This window comes from Pestalotiopsis fici, assembly GCF_000516985.1.
Source record: "Pestalotiopsis fici W106-1 unplaced genomic scaffold PFICI_Scf_1, whole genome shotgun sequence".
Classification (NCBI taxonomy): Eukaryota; Fungi; Ascomycota; class Sordariomycetes; order Amphisphaeriales; family Sporocadaceae; genus Pestalotiopsis; species Pestalotiopsis fici.
In genome coordinates this window covers 4,123,005-4,137,244 of record NW_006917091.1, presented here as the reverse complement: position 1 = coordinate 4,137,244, position 14,240 = coordinate 4,123,005, and the positions used below count along the sequence as shown (strand labels likewise).

The following is a 14,240-nucleotide window of genomic DNA, read 5'->3' as shown; positions in this document are numbered from 1 at the left end:
TGGACTTTTCCAAATGATACTCATTTGCGAGTACCGTTTTGATGGAGCGTGTATCGTATATTGCAAAAATCAGATCCTTCTCGGACCTCGAGGAATGGAGGCCGGGACATTTAGACTACCGAAACTTGCTCCAGCTGGATGGGTAGACAACAGTACTTTGATATCGTCACGTAGCATTAATGTATGAACAGGATGCGAGATGCGGATCTGCGCCTTTGACCTTGGCGACGCGACGAGGCCGCGAACTGTCTCAGTGGGAACTAATATGATGGTAAGCTATATTAGTTGAACGGCTTGAGGTGACATTCTCAATATATTTCTTACACGGCTCGACGGAGAGGACCCTTGTTTTCGACCACCTGGTATGGTCCGTATCGATATCGGCTGCCCAGACCGAACTTCGCTAGACGCCATGTTGAAGATTTGCGGGCAGTGTAGCACAAGAAAACTCGGCACTTGCCGTGGGATTGGATAAATAAGTGCCATGGTCATTCCGTTATGGCAATGTCAATATAGATTACTTGCACGTAGCCTTGATAGCCTTCCACCTTGATACTGGATCTTGGCACAGCAGGAAGCGAGCGACGGTAATCGGAGGTACACACTCCCCCCCCTTCGCGTCTGTTTGTGATACCCTGGGCAGGGCAGGTGACAGAGGTCCGACCCAGAGAGAGAGAGAGGCTGATTCCCGTCTCCCACGGCTCGAGGATGAAGAAATGTTGCCGCCAAATGCCGCAACGTGACTTTGGGTGCCTCGTCTAATCACCAATCAATGGTTCCTGCATATTAACGAGGTGTTTGCCCATTTCAGATGGAATACGAAACTTCTAATCACGTAGCCGAGTGCCGTGCAGCGACAAGAGCACAGAACAAGGTCAGCCAGTCTATGACTTAGGTTGGGACAGTTCGCTTCTTCCCAAAGAAAGATTCCATGTTTGTGTTAGACTGGAGATGAGAAGTGTTTGGACTGCTGTCTTGAAATTGCATGCGTTTCGCGTGGACGCCTTCTGGAAGGTCTGTGGACTTGGAGGCGTGTCGACACTGACATTTGGAATCGCACGAAAGCCATTGCACGAATGTTTCCTTTTCCCCTCCATCTGCCACTCGGGAAGCGAGGGAACTCCCAAGGTTGGGTGAATTAAGCATATTAGTGAGGGGTGATCGTCGCTGGGGTAGTCAGTTTGAGAAAACCTGGAGAAACGAGATCAAAGCTCCTACATAGTTGTATGTAACCTGCCTATTTCAAATTGTGTCTTGTTGCAAGAGTACGTTCAGTAAAGTCAGCGTTTCAATCTCTTTTACTCTGATAAAAGTGGCCTTTGGTTGAGAGATAGATGTATGACTAGTCGGCGCATACGATATACACAGTACTCATTTCCGTGGGGGCCTATTTCCTATCCCTTCCAAACCAGGCGAGGCTTTTTGCCAGGTTTCGTAGGGAGCGGTATGGGGGTACCCAGCATGCCCACCTAGATACCTACGTACGTAGTAAGAAGACATAATTTCAAGTGACGGGGCAAGTTGGGCAACCATTCCGGTAGATTGCTTGCATCGAGGCTGCATAGGAAAGCCATGGGACAATTGCCACATCAGCGGCCGAGTATGTTGGTAAGGTATGCTTCCGATGCAACAGGTCATAATAAATGCACTTCTGTATATAGGCCGAAACGCTCATCTCGTGCAATGAGATGCTGTAGTAGCCCTTTCACCCATCACACCGCTGCTCTGCTCTGCTCTGCCCTGCCCTTGGTCTGCGTGCGCCAGCCAGCCAGCCAGTAGCACGGGAGGGTAGCAGGCGCGGGGCGGGCGTTGATTGGCGCACGCTAAGGACAACCTAGATGCTGATAATCCCCCGATCCAAATGGGCATGGGTTGTTTCTGGTCAGATTTGGCTTAATTCAGGGGCAAAAGTGATTTCGTCAGCCAGCTTCCTGCCCAGCCGGCAGCACATGAGGAGGATTGAGGTAGGAGGCGATAAGCGAAACCTTGCCAGAGCTGCTGCTCGCCGGGTCCTTCTACTGTCTAAAGTGCTGCTCAATGACCAAGGCCGATCGTCCGAACAAGTTTTTGGCGTTCTCGGCATGTTCGCTTCTGTGTGTATAATCGCGAGACTTGGAAGGCAACTCGAAGGCAGAAATAGTTTGTCTGTATGACATCTGGCTTGCGCCATGTGGAGATTGCGGTCAAGTACGTATCGTTTCTCCAAGCGCTCAGGTCCTCGGATAGCATGAAAGGTGTAACCAAAGTAGGTGAGCTTGCGACTGCGTGATTGGCTTGCTGCCATTACCCTCCGATTTGGATAGCCATGGCGTTACCGAGCAGCGAGCGCCTGATCACCGCCAAAGACAAGAGATGCATGCGGCACAGTCGGTATGTATCTTTACCTGCCAAGTAGATATGTATTTCATAATGTACTCTATAACGCAAGGGCTGTCTCTCGTCGGCGGACAACTCTTGCAACTTTTCTTTTCGGTCTGAATCGAGAAAGAATTGCTGGATGCCTAGATACAATCACAGATCTGTCTGCTTTGGTGCAAACTACCGTGATAGGTGTGCCCATGAAAAACGACATGGAAGCCCCATCGCCAACAGAAGAGCTAGTGGCGATAGGAACTGACGTCCGAGGGCTTCTATCGTGTTTAATCAAAGTCATTTGAATCCATCGGTGGGTGCATAGGCATAGGAGGAAACCAGATAGTCAAAGTACATCTATGTGGAAGCGAGAGCAAGCAGCGACTTGCAAGATATACCAATAAGATGAATTGTTTCAGCCGTAGGCTAATGCCGAGAAGGGGAAGATTTATTGGGGGCGAGTGGAGTGCTGGTGTACGGTGGATTGATGGACGGTGATCGTGATGATTGCTTCTCGCTGAGATCTGATTAGTGGCAACAAAAAATAGTATGCGCCCGTCGCCCGTCGGATTCCCTTGTGTGTATATCCCAAGAGAGGCAGCAAGGCAGTACTTGGCGATGCAATAGAAAGTGTGCGTGGATGAAGGGAAGGATCTTCAGGGTCGCCGACTGCCCTAGGGCCTCGGCTAACAAGCTTTGCCAGATTCGGACTTCCTTCATTCCGTTTTGGTCGACTGTCCTAAACACGTCAAGGACATTCGACTGAAGGAGCAAGCCAAGCGAGGCCAAGTGGCATCTGGATGGCGCTTCGTTCGGCATTGGGCTGTGCTTCGATGTTACTCACACTGCTAGTACCATACGTATAATGTAGGCAGTAGACGGGTTAGCACGAAAGGTCAAGTGAGAGAGAAGGAGAGAAAGAGCGCTCTCATGCATTGATGCGGCATACAGATCTGAAAAGTTCCGGTCGGGATCTTGCCAACCGGGGCTGGGTAGAGTCGCTGATCGGATGATAATGGGTCCTGGATGGAGGAATGCTGTTACCTATGCTTTCTTTACCTACCAGGTACCGATCCAAGAGCAAATACTGGAGACCTTATCTGTGATTGTGCTGAATATTGCTCAAACCTGAATGATGAATATATGACAATCCCACAAGCGCAATGTGCAGTGTCTCAAACTGTGTTCGCCTGGCGCTCTGCTCTCCCTCCCGTGCAAGTGCTGACCAGTCCTGGCCTAGAAGCAGCAAAGAGCAGGCAGGGCGCCGCTCGCAGAAATGCTCCGAGTGGTCCGTGATCCGTACCACAGCGCCAGCTTAAATTATCAACATTCCTTATTAGAATCCGGGGTCCCTGGATGCAAGGAGTGGACCACACCATCTTATTATGCTCGCCGCGCCCTGGCGGATAGAGCTGAATGTTCGGCGGTATCTGTAGCTACACAGTACGTATCTTACCTCTTATCAAACTTGTAATTATTCTCGCGCCTTGTTTTGATATCCAGTATAGAATGCCATGCGTGGCGAAAATACTCAATGCGAATATTGATCAAGTTATTCAAATCCGAGAATAGCAATTCCTTACTCAGTAACCAGGTAGATATGTTTGCTGAAGGTTGTTGTTGATGTAGTGATTCATCTCAACTTCGTACCTGGTTTACAGGCTCAACAGGCATGAGAATGAGAGACACGTACTCGTTAGCGCGGCAGTGGGCTGGAAAGCTTGCCCTTGACATTTAACGCGTGTTCCTGAGCAAAGCTTCTTTTGCTTTTTCCTCGTGTCTCTGACTCTGAGCATCGTTAATGACCATGCGTTCGCTCTTCCCAGCGCTGCAGAAGAATGGAGAAGGGCGCTTTTAAAGTTGCGATGGACTAGCCGCTCCACGTGCCTGACGTGGGCGACTGGAGTCGGTCACTTTTCTTCTGCAGATGCCGACAGAGCGCTGGGGAGGTCGCTAATTAAAAGCCTCCTTGTCCAAATAAATGCATGTGGTCTACATCGCCACTGCTACCAGTACGTAATATCTACGAGTCCAGTAACGTACTTTGCCAACTGAATATAGTATACACAATAATTTGTAGACAGTCATTACCTGTTCACAACGAATGCAGTCATGGGGCCAGGTAACCCAGCCCGACCCAACCATAATGGAAGTACTGTTGTATGTATCCTGATTCCAGCTCATATTCCAGGCGGGCCTCCTCTCTTGCTAACGAAAGATTGATGATCAGGCAGATACTAGGCGCATTAATCGAGTCTAGCATGCCAATCAATGCACCTTTTGTACCCTTTGGAAAATGTTCGCAGGTGGGGCTGGCAAAGGCAAGTTAATCTAGGGCCAAGTCTCGCCAGTCAAGTTCAACTCGTGGTGTTTGCTGTGCGTTTGTGACGGGTTGTCATTTGCAGTTTTTGCTGATCCAACTCCATCTCTTCTTGGTCGGACAGGCATTATACAGGCGGGCCCCCCATGTCCCATGGCATGTCCCATGCCCCAAGCCCCATGCCCTCCAAGCCAAGTACACTAACAGGTGCCCCCTAACTCCCCATGCCCACCACCACCCACTTGCCTGCCAAGCTGCCTGCATGGTGCCCTGGGCTACATGCGCTAGAAGAAAGCAGGTACGTAAATGAACGTGTCGAGCTGCTGCAAGATAGATGTCGTCGTCGCTCGATATGGTCCGAACACATGCAGGTACTTTGATCACTGTGAGGAAGAGGCTGCCATGGGCAACTTGAACGCCCCCATCAGATCTCGTGGTTTTTGCCCGTGGCAGCTCGTTGGGGTCTAAGGCCCATCCACTGCGGCGGAGTCAACAGCTTTAGCGATTCATGGTGCTGGGCCAAATATTGGAAATAATCACACGATGTCGTGCTTAATTCGCATCCAGAGAGTCCTAACGTGCACCAAGCAATGATGGACAAGCCCCTAGTGCTCCCACTGCAGCAATAGGCTGCGCGCAAGCTTTCCGGGCAGATATCCATTTGCCTGTCTCTGTACCATTAGAATTAATAGTTGACTGGCGGCATCCTTCAAAGTCTCTGGTCTCCTCTCCTCCTCTTTGCCCCTCTAAACCATTCCCTTGAATGGGGGTTACGTGTAGAATCACCAAATCCGTGTCGTCAGCAAGGAAGAGGGAAAAGCGAGAGAAGAATCCAGAGAGCAACTCCTCAAAGAGCCAAGCGCCGACCTCGAGCTATCGAACCCTCCGCCGCTACCGCTACAGCCAGACTCGTCGACGAAATTGACTGAGCCAGCACCGACACAAGTCCCGAAAAAAAAGGGCATTCATTCCAGAGTCCAACATATCGCGCCTCCGAAAGAAATGTACATTTGCGCCGACCGGCCGTGGGATCATATCGCTCTAATATAAGTCCAAGACATCGCAGCCAGAGAAAGCCCAATCAGGTTTCACCATTTGCCTCCCTATACTTGGTGCACCACCTACAACATACACAATACAGTACATTTACCTTCGTTACTCGACCTGGCAGGAGGCGCTACTACGACTGCCTGTACCCAGACCGCGGGTATTACCTTAGCTATCTTACCTAGGGGCATTGAAATATTCCTGCATTGAAGGACTGGTCGCAGTCTCCAGACGCCGGACATTCCACAACCACATCGCGAAAGCCTGCAACGGCAATCAGGGTCATCCGGTCGTCTCGAAACCCAGCGGACCGCATTGGGCCGGGAGTGCACAAAGCCTTGACCTTTCGAACCCCCCGCAACTGGCGACGTTTCCCAATTGGCTGCCACCGTCGCCGTCCCTTCACACCCCCGTCACAAGGTGCAAGGTGCAAGGTGCGAGTTGCATCGAATTAGCAGGCCCATCGTCCACGACTGAAGAGTTCCCAGTACAATTGTGTGGATCATGTCGCAGCTTGCGCTCCAGGGCGATGGCCAGTCAAGGGACCGCAGAAGTGAGAGCCCGTCGGTGGCCACCTCCCACCTCTGCTCAAGCCCAACCCAAGCCCAGCAGACTCAACACCAGATCCAGGACAGTCCGACCATAGGCAGGGCCGCTGTGAGCTTTCTCGACATCTCTGACGATAACGACAGCGTAACCACAATCCTCACGCCGCCGCCGCCGCCATTGACTATTACCATCACGGGCGCAAAGTGAGTATCATCAACAAACTCTCTAACCTACCCATCTGCCCATCTGCTACATTCCTCAACTGCATTGTTCCTTTTTTCTCTTTTGATACTTGGTCTTCCAAGAGAGAGAGAAAATTCCCACTTGCTTGTTACCTCCCATACAAACCCAATGCAACCCTCATCCCAGTAGACCCGCACCTGTCTTTTCTGTTTGGCCGCATTCTTTTCTTCTTTTTTTCTCTCCCTCGTGCTTCTCTAATCGCCCTACCCGAATCTCTCCACACCTTTTGCTCGGTTTTGGGCTGTCTGCCTCTTTGCAAAGACGTAAAACTGTTGCGCAAGGACTTTCATTACTCCTACTACTCTACTTCCTCCACCTGAGAGAGTTTGACATCTCAACTCAATCGAATGGGGCTTGCTTCCACAGCACCGTTTACCTAAGAACCTTGTTGTGAAACTCTAAAAGCCAGATGCTCCATCGCTGTCTCAAGCTTCCAAGCTCTCAGTGCTGACTCGAAATCCCCACTCGCCTTTTAGGTCAGTACGGAAACCTGCTCCCAGTCCGCTACACGCGAGCACCGCTGTATCACCACCGTCGAGTGCGAGTTCTACTCGTTCCACCTTTCCTTCGCCTGTACACGAGCTCTTCCCACCGAGCCCGAGCCGCGGAACGCATAGTCAATCTTTACAACAACGACTGTCTCCCGCGCCGTCTCCCTCGAAAGACGGCATCTTTAAGCATCCCTTTGCCGCTGATAGCTGGTACCATAGAGAAACACCCTCTCCACCAGCAACACCCATCTCACCTTTTACTAAAGCAACTGGGTTCGTGTGCTGCTTCTGTCGAGATACAACATCTAGAAGCATGGTCTAACTGTGATTGTGCAGATTACATTTGGCACCCGTCTCTCCGAATGCCGCCAGAAGAGTTTCCGATCAGATCGTGACGGCGAAGCTCTCAGAAAGCTCTTCAGTCGGTAACATACCAGCAATGGCTGGCAGCTCGGGCACGACACGGGCGGATGCGACGAATGGACCATTGCGGACCTCATCGCTAGATTCTGCTGTATCCAACATATCCTCCAAAGGTTCACAAGATGCTGCCGCAGGCACAACTGATATCGCAGGGCTTATCAAGACTGCCGGAAGCCCAGAAGCAGTGATTCAATATCTCTTGAAGGAAAAGCACAGTCAATCACAACAAAACGCCCAATTATGGCGGCTGGTCGACAAGCAGAGGGCCATGATCCTTGGCCTGAACAAGGACCTCGAGCGGGCCTTGAAGGATAAGGAAAAGTACCGGAAAAAGATGAAAGAGCTCATGACTGCACACGAGGGCCCCCCAAAGATCGACACCCAGCAAACTCCTGCAGCTATTCCGCGAGTCGAAGTCGGCGCGTTTTCAGACGCAGCCGAGGTGCCTACTTCACCATCTAATCTAGACTCAGACAGTGTCAAGAATTCGCCAATTGACATGACCATGGCGCCGTATCCGATCACACCACCGGCAGAACAAATGTCGAACGCGCCGGCTTCGGCAGTTGGGGACCTCCTTGACCCGTCGCATAGCATGCCTATAGCATCGGAACATGCTCTGGACAAATTCGATCATGAGGAAGAGGATCGTGTTGCGTCTGAGGCGACCAGGGCAGCCCAAGCTGCAGAAGATGCTCGAAACTTACCCATGCCATCAGCGTTGCCTCCAACACGAAGCCTTCCCAGTATACCACCGAGTGGCCCTCCACCGAGCGGGTCGCCACCCAAGCCGCCAGTCTCACCCAAGGAGTTGACTCCGCTGCTTGAGAACATATCCCAGTTCCCCCCGCCGTCTGCTCCTCCACCTCGCAAACCACCGCCAGCTCCCTTACAGTTACGGAAAGAGACCAAAGTCTCAGCTATCGCACCTGTTGAAGAGGACGATTCTGACTCTGACTATGATTCACTTTTGGATGTAGACGAGTTGCCACTTCCCCCGGAAAAGCGTGGGCGCCGCCGAACTAGAGAGGAAGATGATTTTGAACGGGAAAAGCTCGCCCAGCTTGAGGCCGAAAGGCGTAGCCTATCCAAGAAAAGCAAGCAGGGCAGCCAAAAGGGTACCCCGAAGACTGCTGAATTTGAGCCCCCTCAAAACCCGGTGCCAGCCAGCCCTCGTTCGGCGGGCTCGCAGCCAACGCTCCTGCGCGATCACGTTCCGGCATCGCTTGCCGGGGTTCTGAGTGGAACTGCCCAGGCCTCGCCCAGCGCACCATTGATGAGTCCAGGGTTGCCTGCAAGTCCGCGCCCGGTCAATATGAAATCAATGACTTCGCCACCACTCTCGCCTCGCGGAGTCCCAATGTCAGCTGGTCCGCTTTCTCCTCGTGCTCCTAGACAGCCGATTGCTCTCCCCCCAAACACGCCACTATCCAGCCCACCAGCAAATGAGCCTTCCGGATTGACGTCCCCAAAGCCACTGAATATCTCCAAAAACTCAGGAGTCCCCGGACATCAAAGTCCTACAGGAAGTCGTGAAAGTGGTAGTGAGCGGAGTCAAGTCTACAAGGGATTCATCACCGAAGAGCACCCCGACTTACTTCTCCCGCCGAACGCCTTGCCATCTATAGACGTCAAGGTAGCGTCATCGCGGATGAAGCCATCCAGAGCCAGTTTGATATCGCTGACTCAGTTGGAAGAGGATCCCGTCTTCACCCTGGCTATTTTCTCTCGCGCACAAGGCGTAGAACTCTGGAGAGTTGAGAAAGATATTGCTTCCTTGGCCAAACTGGATCAAAAACTCAAGCAATGCCCTGCTTTCACTGCCAGGACTCCCGATCGGTCACTGTTCAGTGGACACGCTCCTGCCAAGCTCGATGCCCGGCGAGTAGCTCTGAATCAATACCTGGATGAGCTGCTCAACACACCTCTGGACATGACCACTGCTCTTGAGCTCTGCAAATACCTATCGCTGAATACTCTGCCCCCGAATGCCGACGAAACTGGCTCACCGGTCGAGAGCGGCAGCGAGGCAAGCTCTCAAAAGACCAGTATTGGTGGTCGTCCTCTCAAGAGTGGTTACCTGACAAAAAGGGGCAAGAATTTTGGTGGTTGGAAAGCACGCTTCTTTGTTCTTGATGGACCTCTTCTGAAATACTTTGAAACCCCCGGCGGCGCACATCTGGGTACAATCAAGTTGCAGAATGCTCAAATTGGCAAGCAATCACAGCACAATAGCGATGGTTCACCGGCGGCGCCTGCCAACAGTGGAGAGCTGGAGAACCAGTACCGACATGCTTTCCTGGTCCTTGAGCCGAAAAAGAAGGATTCTTCTAGTCACGTCAAGCACGTGCTTTGCGCCGAAAGTGACCATGAGAGAGACCAATGGGTTGAAACTCTGCTTAGGTGGATTGACTATAAAGACCCGGAAGATGAGGATTCGAAACGTGAGAAAGACCGCCAAGGATCAAGCAATGCCTCTCATGCAAGTGGCGCAAACTCGAAAAAGAAGATGCAGGGTCAGGCCGCCAAGGGCCACAACGCTCGCAGTGCTAGTCAAGACGGCCTGATCGGCATCAGCTACGAGGGGACCAAGCAGGGTGATGCTCCTGACGGAGCGCCGCCACGCCGACGGAACACAGATACGCCAGATTCACAACAAGCGGTTCCGTCTTCGTACACGATTTCCGCACCTCGTGATCCCCAAGTCATTTCCGATACAGCAATGTGGGGTGCAAAGGCGGCTCTCACTCCGCAGGGTCCTACGCTGGAGGAGAAGAAGGCGCGCAAGCGTAGCTTCTTCGGCTTTGGGCCCAAGACACGTTCTTCCACTGACGATCAGGATTCTCTCTTCAGCTCTTCGAGCCAATCGGCCCAGGGCAATGAATACCGTGGCCCGACTCGTCAAGTCTTTGGCGCGCCTCTTGCCGAAGCAGTGCGTTTCAATGGTCCAACAGACATTAATGTGCCACTGCCAGCAGTTGTCTACCGCTGCATCCAATATCTGGATGCGAAGAATGCAGTGTTTGAAGAAGGTATTTTCCGACTCAGTGGCTCAAATGTTGTCATCAAAGCACTCCGTGAGAGGTTCAATGTCGAGAGCGACATCAACCTGCTCACTGATGAGACGTACTATGACATTCATGCCGTCGCATCACTATTAAAGCTTTATCTGAGAGAACTGCCGACGACCATCCTCACGAGAGATTTACACCTCCAATTCCTGGCTGTCACAGAAATGTCTGGCCAGAAAGAGAAGATTGCTGCGTTGGCAGATCTGGTTCAATACCTACCCGCGGCAAACGGGACCCTTCTGCGCTACCTGATCTCATTCTTGATCAAGATCATCAACAATGCAGACGTCAACAAGATGACCGTGAGAAATGTCGGAATTGTGTTTTCGCCAACTTTGAACATTCCGGCTCCAGTGTTTGCACTTCTTTTGCAGAATTATGAAGGCGTGTTCGGAATAGCGCCCGAAGAATACGAGTTGCTGTCACCTATTCCAAGCCCGGACGGCGATGCCAGACTTCCAGAACCCCAGATGCGAAGGCCATCTTCTCGAACAGACGCAACAGCATCGCCACAGCGGCAGCGATTGGTGGAACAGTCTCAGCAGCATCATCGACTTTCGCCAACTCCGCCACCTGCTACAATGTCAAGTGGGGGACGTATACCGTCAGGTCCATCACGCCAGATGGGTTACGAGCCTCAATATATGACGCAGCAATCAAACGGATCGAACGTTTCCCTGCGCCCGCCCTACGATACTGGATATGCGCCAACGGGCAACTATGACACCAACTCCACGCATCTTACTCCTAATGCTCAGCCTGGATATGATCGGCCACACTACGGGGCCTCGTATGAGCAGGATTACTCAGACTATGACCAGTCGCATACTACTCGCGCAAAGAGGAGAGAGAGCTCCATGTTCATGATGAATTTGAACCCGCAAGGTTCAAAAAGCCGCCTTCGCGAATAGAGTCGCATACGGCGACCGCATCGGTTCAAGGGGCGAATTTTTGATTTTTTGTTCACAGCGATTTCTTGACATTTTACGCACACAAATCTTTTTTTTATATTATCTCACGAGATACCAACTTTCATTCTGGCCTTTGCTTTCCATACCCTTCAATCATCTAGCATACTGATGTGTTTGGCGATATCTTTGAATTATCATACCTTTCAGCATAGACGGCGGATTTGCTTTTTGCCAGCATCGCAGAGAGCTATGGACCGGAGCCTAGCGAATCCTAGTATCTAATTATTGCTTCTCGAAGTTGGAAGGAGGCGGGAGAAGGGCTGTCACGAATGAGACTACCTTTGGAAAGTGTACATCAACAGCATAGCTACGACCTTTTGCAAACAACCTGCGTTGTCGACATTTACTTTCTTACGATTGTACAACAAACTTGATGAGCCAGAAAAAGGTGTTGGAGGCATTGCTTGTGGCCCTGAGATTGAACATTCTCATATGGCGATTTTAATCTTTTGGCGTTGCGGTTTTTACAACAATATCGAAGAGGCAGAAGAAATTTTATTCACGATTGAGTGAGGACGTGAGAACGAATGTTGAGCCAACGAGCCCGAAATGTTTTGTTTGCAAGAATGAGTACTTGAGTAGCGGTAGGAGGACTAGATGAGCTCAAATCAAAGATACCAACCAAGAACAAATGTGCCAATCTCCGTGGCCTATCTTATGAATCATGACACTGCCTCGAGAACATGTAAGCACGTCAGATAAAAAAAAAAAAAAATTCTCCTCTCAATCAAGGTAAATATGTCCATGACTTCATTATCAGTTGCTAAACTGTAGGACCATCGTCCAAGCAGAGGAAGAAATGGCATTATAGATTATATTGGTCTATAAAATATGCGTCATTACTCGTGAGACGGCGGAAATTGTGTTATTTTACCCTAGCTATGATAACCGAGTTGACCACATTGCCGTACGGGTGCGTGATGGTCTCTACTTGCAGCACATCACGTAGCCTATTACCAGACAAATCTACCTCCTATAAACGTCACAAGATTTGTCAGTACTCAGCAGCAATCATGATAATGATGGAGAGGATCAGAAGGAACCCACCGGGTACAAGACGGTACGGAGACCATGAGCGCTCCGAACCACCATGAGAGCACCAGACTTCATGCGCCGTGCGACGCTGATAATGATGTCCTCCTTCTCGCGCGGCGACACGCCCACCAGCGCCGCCAGAAAGACCACGTCGAAGCCACCAAGACCAGAGGCCAGCTTTGCATCCGAGTTCTGGAACGTCATGCCCCGACTCCATACCCCGAGCTTTTCGCACAGCGCCTCTGATGCCGCGAGCGCCGCAGGGTTGCTGTCGACGTTGAGAACACTGGGCACCAGCTTTTCGACATTTGAGAGGTCATCGTCGTCGTCGTCATCGTCGTCGTCGACATCGCCGGCGCTGCTACTGCCGCCGTCCTCGTCCTTCTTTTTTCTGGCTCCAAACGCATCGACCAGAGTGCGGTGGCAGTTATTGTTGGCGTTGTCATTGTCTTGTGCATCCTCCTCGTCGCTGTTGCTGCCATGATGAAGGCACCGCAGGAGACACATGGACGTCAACGGCAAGGGACCGCTGCCCACAAAGGCGATGCGGCGCGGCAAAAGGGGCTCCACGGCATACAGAGCGCACAGTTCCAGACGCGCCAGCTCAACATAGTTTTGGTAGTAGGGAAAGGACTGGAGCAGACGCAGGGCATCTTCTGGGTCCCGGGACGCTGAGACGATGCGCTCGCTCCAGTACGTCTCTAGGCAGCACTCGGACTCTGACGAGATACGTCGCAGTGCCGGTAGGATTTTTGCTATGCGCCGGTTGGCAAGGACCTTTTTTTATTGGTGTTCATATTAGCCTTTTTACTAAACATGACAGTATCTTGAAAAAGTGACAGTCACTGTTGAAGGTACAAGAAAACAAAGGTTATACATGGTAATAACATATGTATAATACACACCTTTTTGACGGTCGCGGAATCATGAGATTCACAACACAAAGCTACCAAATCACCCAGCGTCTTATTGGTCACCTCGCCAGGGCTGAGGTCGTCCAGGCCGATCAGGACATCGTGGGCCTTGAGGATGCGCGCCACAAGATCCTGGCTCCGGTCCTTGGTATTATGGCTGCTGCTGCTGCTGCTGCTTCCGCCCTTGAAAGAGAAGAGAGAGCGCACAGGGGCGAGGATGCAGGACATGACAGGCAAGGTTTTCCTTCCGCTTGGTTTTGTCCTTCTTTGCTCGCTTATTTAGTCAAAGGCGGGAGACTAGATTCCTCTAATGAAGTAACTGGGTATGTGAGGCTTTATAAGACAGCCCACTGCCAACCGGAAGTCGGGCGTATTTGGTATAACGAGCTTCCCGAAAGCGGTGTGTATATGGTATAGTCGCCTGTCCCTTAGCCGACTTGACAAGACCCAAAGACGGGCACTTGTGAGCTCTAAGATAAGCTTATCTGAAATGAGGCGGACAAGTATGGTGCCACCTACAACAACAATGTGTTGGGTGATCGGGCAATGGAACTGTCGGGGGAAAAACAGTAGAGAGACAAGTGGTATTCGAAGTAAGGTAGAGACAAGGGAGCAGCTCTAGTGTGTATGTCGTTGCGACATGAAATTGTTCCTGGGAAGCAAGATCTCTCGCATCTCGTGGTGAGGCCTTAAATACCTGATCTTTCAAGCCAAAGAGTGAGTAACAGCGCGGACCCTTCTCAAGTATATGCGAATAACATGCCTCGATAACTTGACATGCCCATCTGAATATGTGACCCGGGAAACGAAAAAAAAAAAAAAAT

General features: G+C 51.2%; 3 protein-coding genes across 3 annotated transcripts; 2 read left to right on the top strand and 1 right to left on the bottom strand.

Moving 5' to 3' along the window:
* Positions 1 to 6,223: 6,223 nt before the first annotated feature.
* On the top strand, positions 6,224 to 6,475 carry PFICI_01264 (uncharacterized protein; the record flags this gene model as incomplete). Its single annotated transcript, XM_007829845.1, has 1 exon — positions 6,224 to 6,475. The coding sequence occupies one exon, from the start codon at positions 6,224 to 6,226 to the stop codon at positions 6,473 to 6,475; it is 252 nt and encodes an 83-aa protein (XP_007828036.1).
* Positions 6,476 to 7,441: 966 nt separating this feature from the next.
* PFICI_01263 (uncharacterized protein) lies at positions 7,442 to 11,407 on the top strand (the record flags this gene model as incomplete). The annotated part of the gene is made up of 1 exon (XM_007829844.1): positions 7,442 to 11,407. The coding sequence occupies one exon, from the start codon at positions 7,442 to 7,444 to the stop codon at positions 11,405 to 11,407; it is 3,966 nt and encodes a 1,321-aa protein (XP_007828035.1).
* Positions 11,408 to 12,332: 925 nt separating this feature from the next.
* On the bottom strand, positions 12,333 to 13,644 carry PFICI_01262 (uncharacterized protein; the record flags this gene model as incomplete). The annotated part of the gene is made up of 3 exons (XM_007829843.1): positions 12,333 to 12,440; positions 12,515 to 13,279; positions 13,408 to 13,644. 3 exons carry the CDS (start codon positions 13,642 to 13,644, stop codon positions 12,333 to 12,335), a joined length of 1,110 nt encoding a protein of 369 aa, XP_007828034.1.
* Between the last annotated feature and the right edge of the window lie 596 nt (positions 13,645 to 14,240).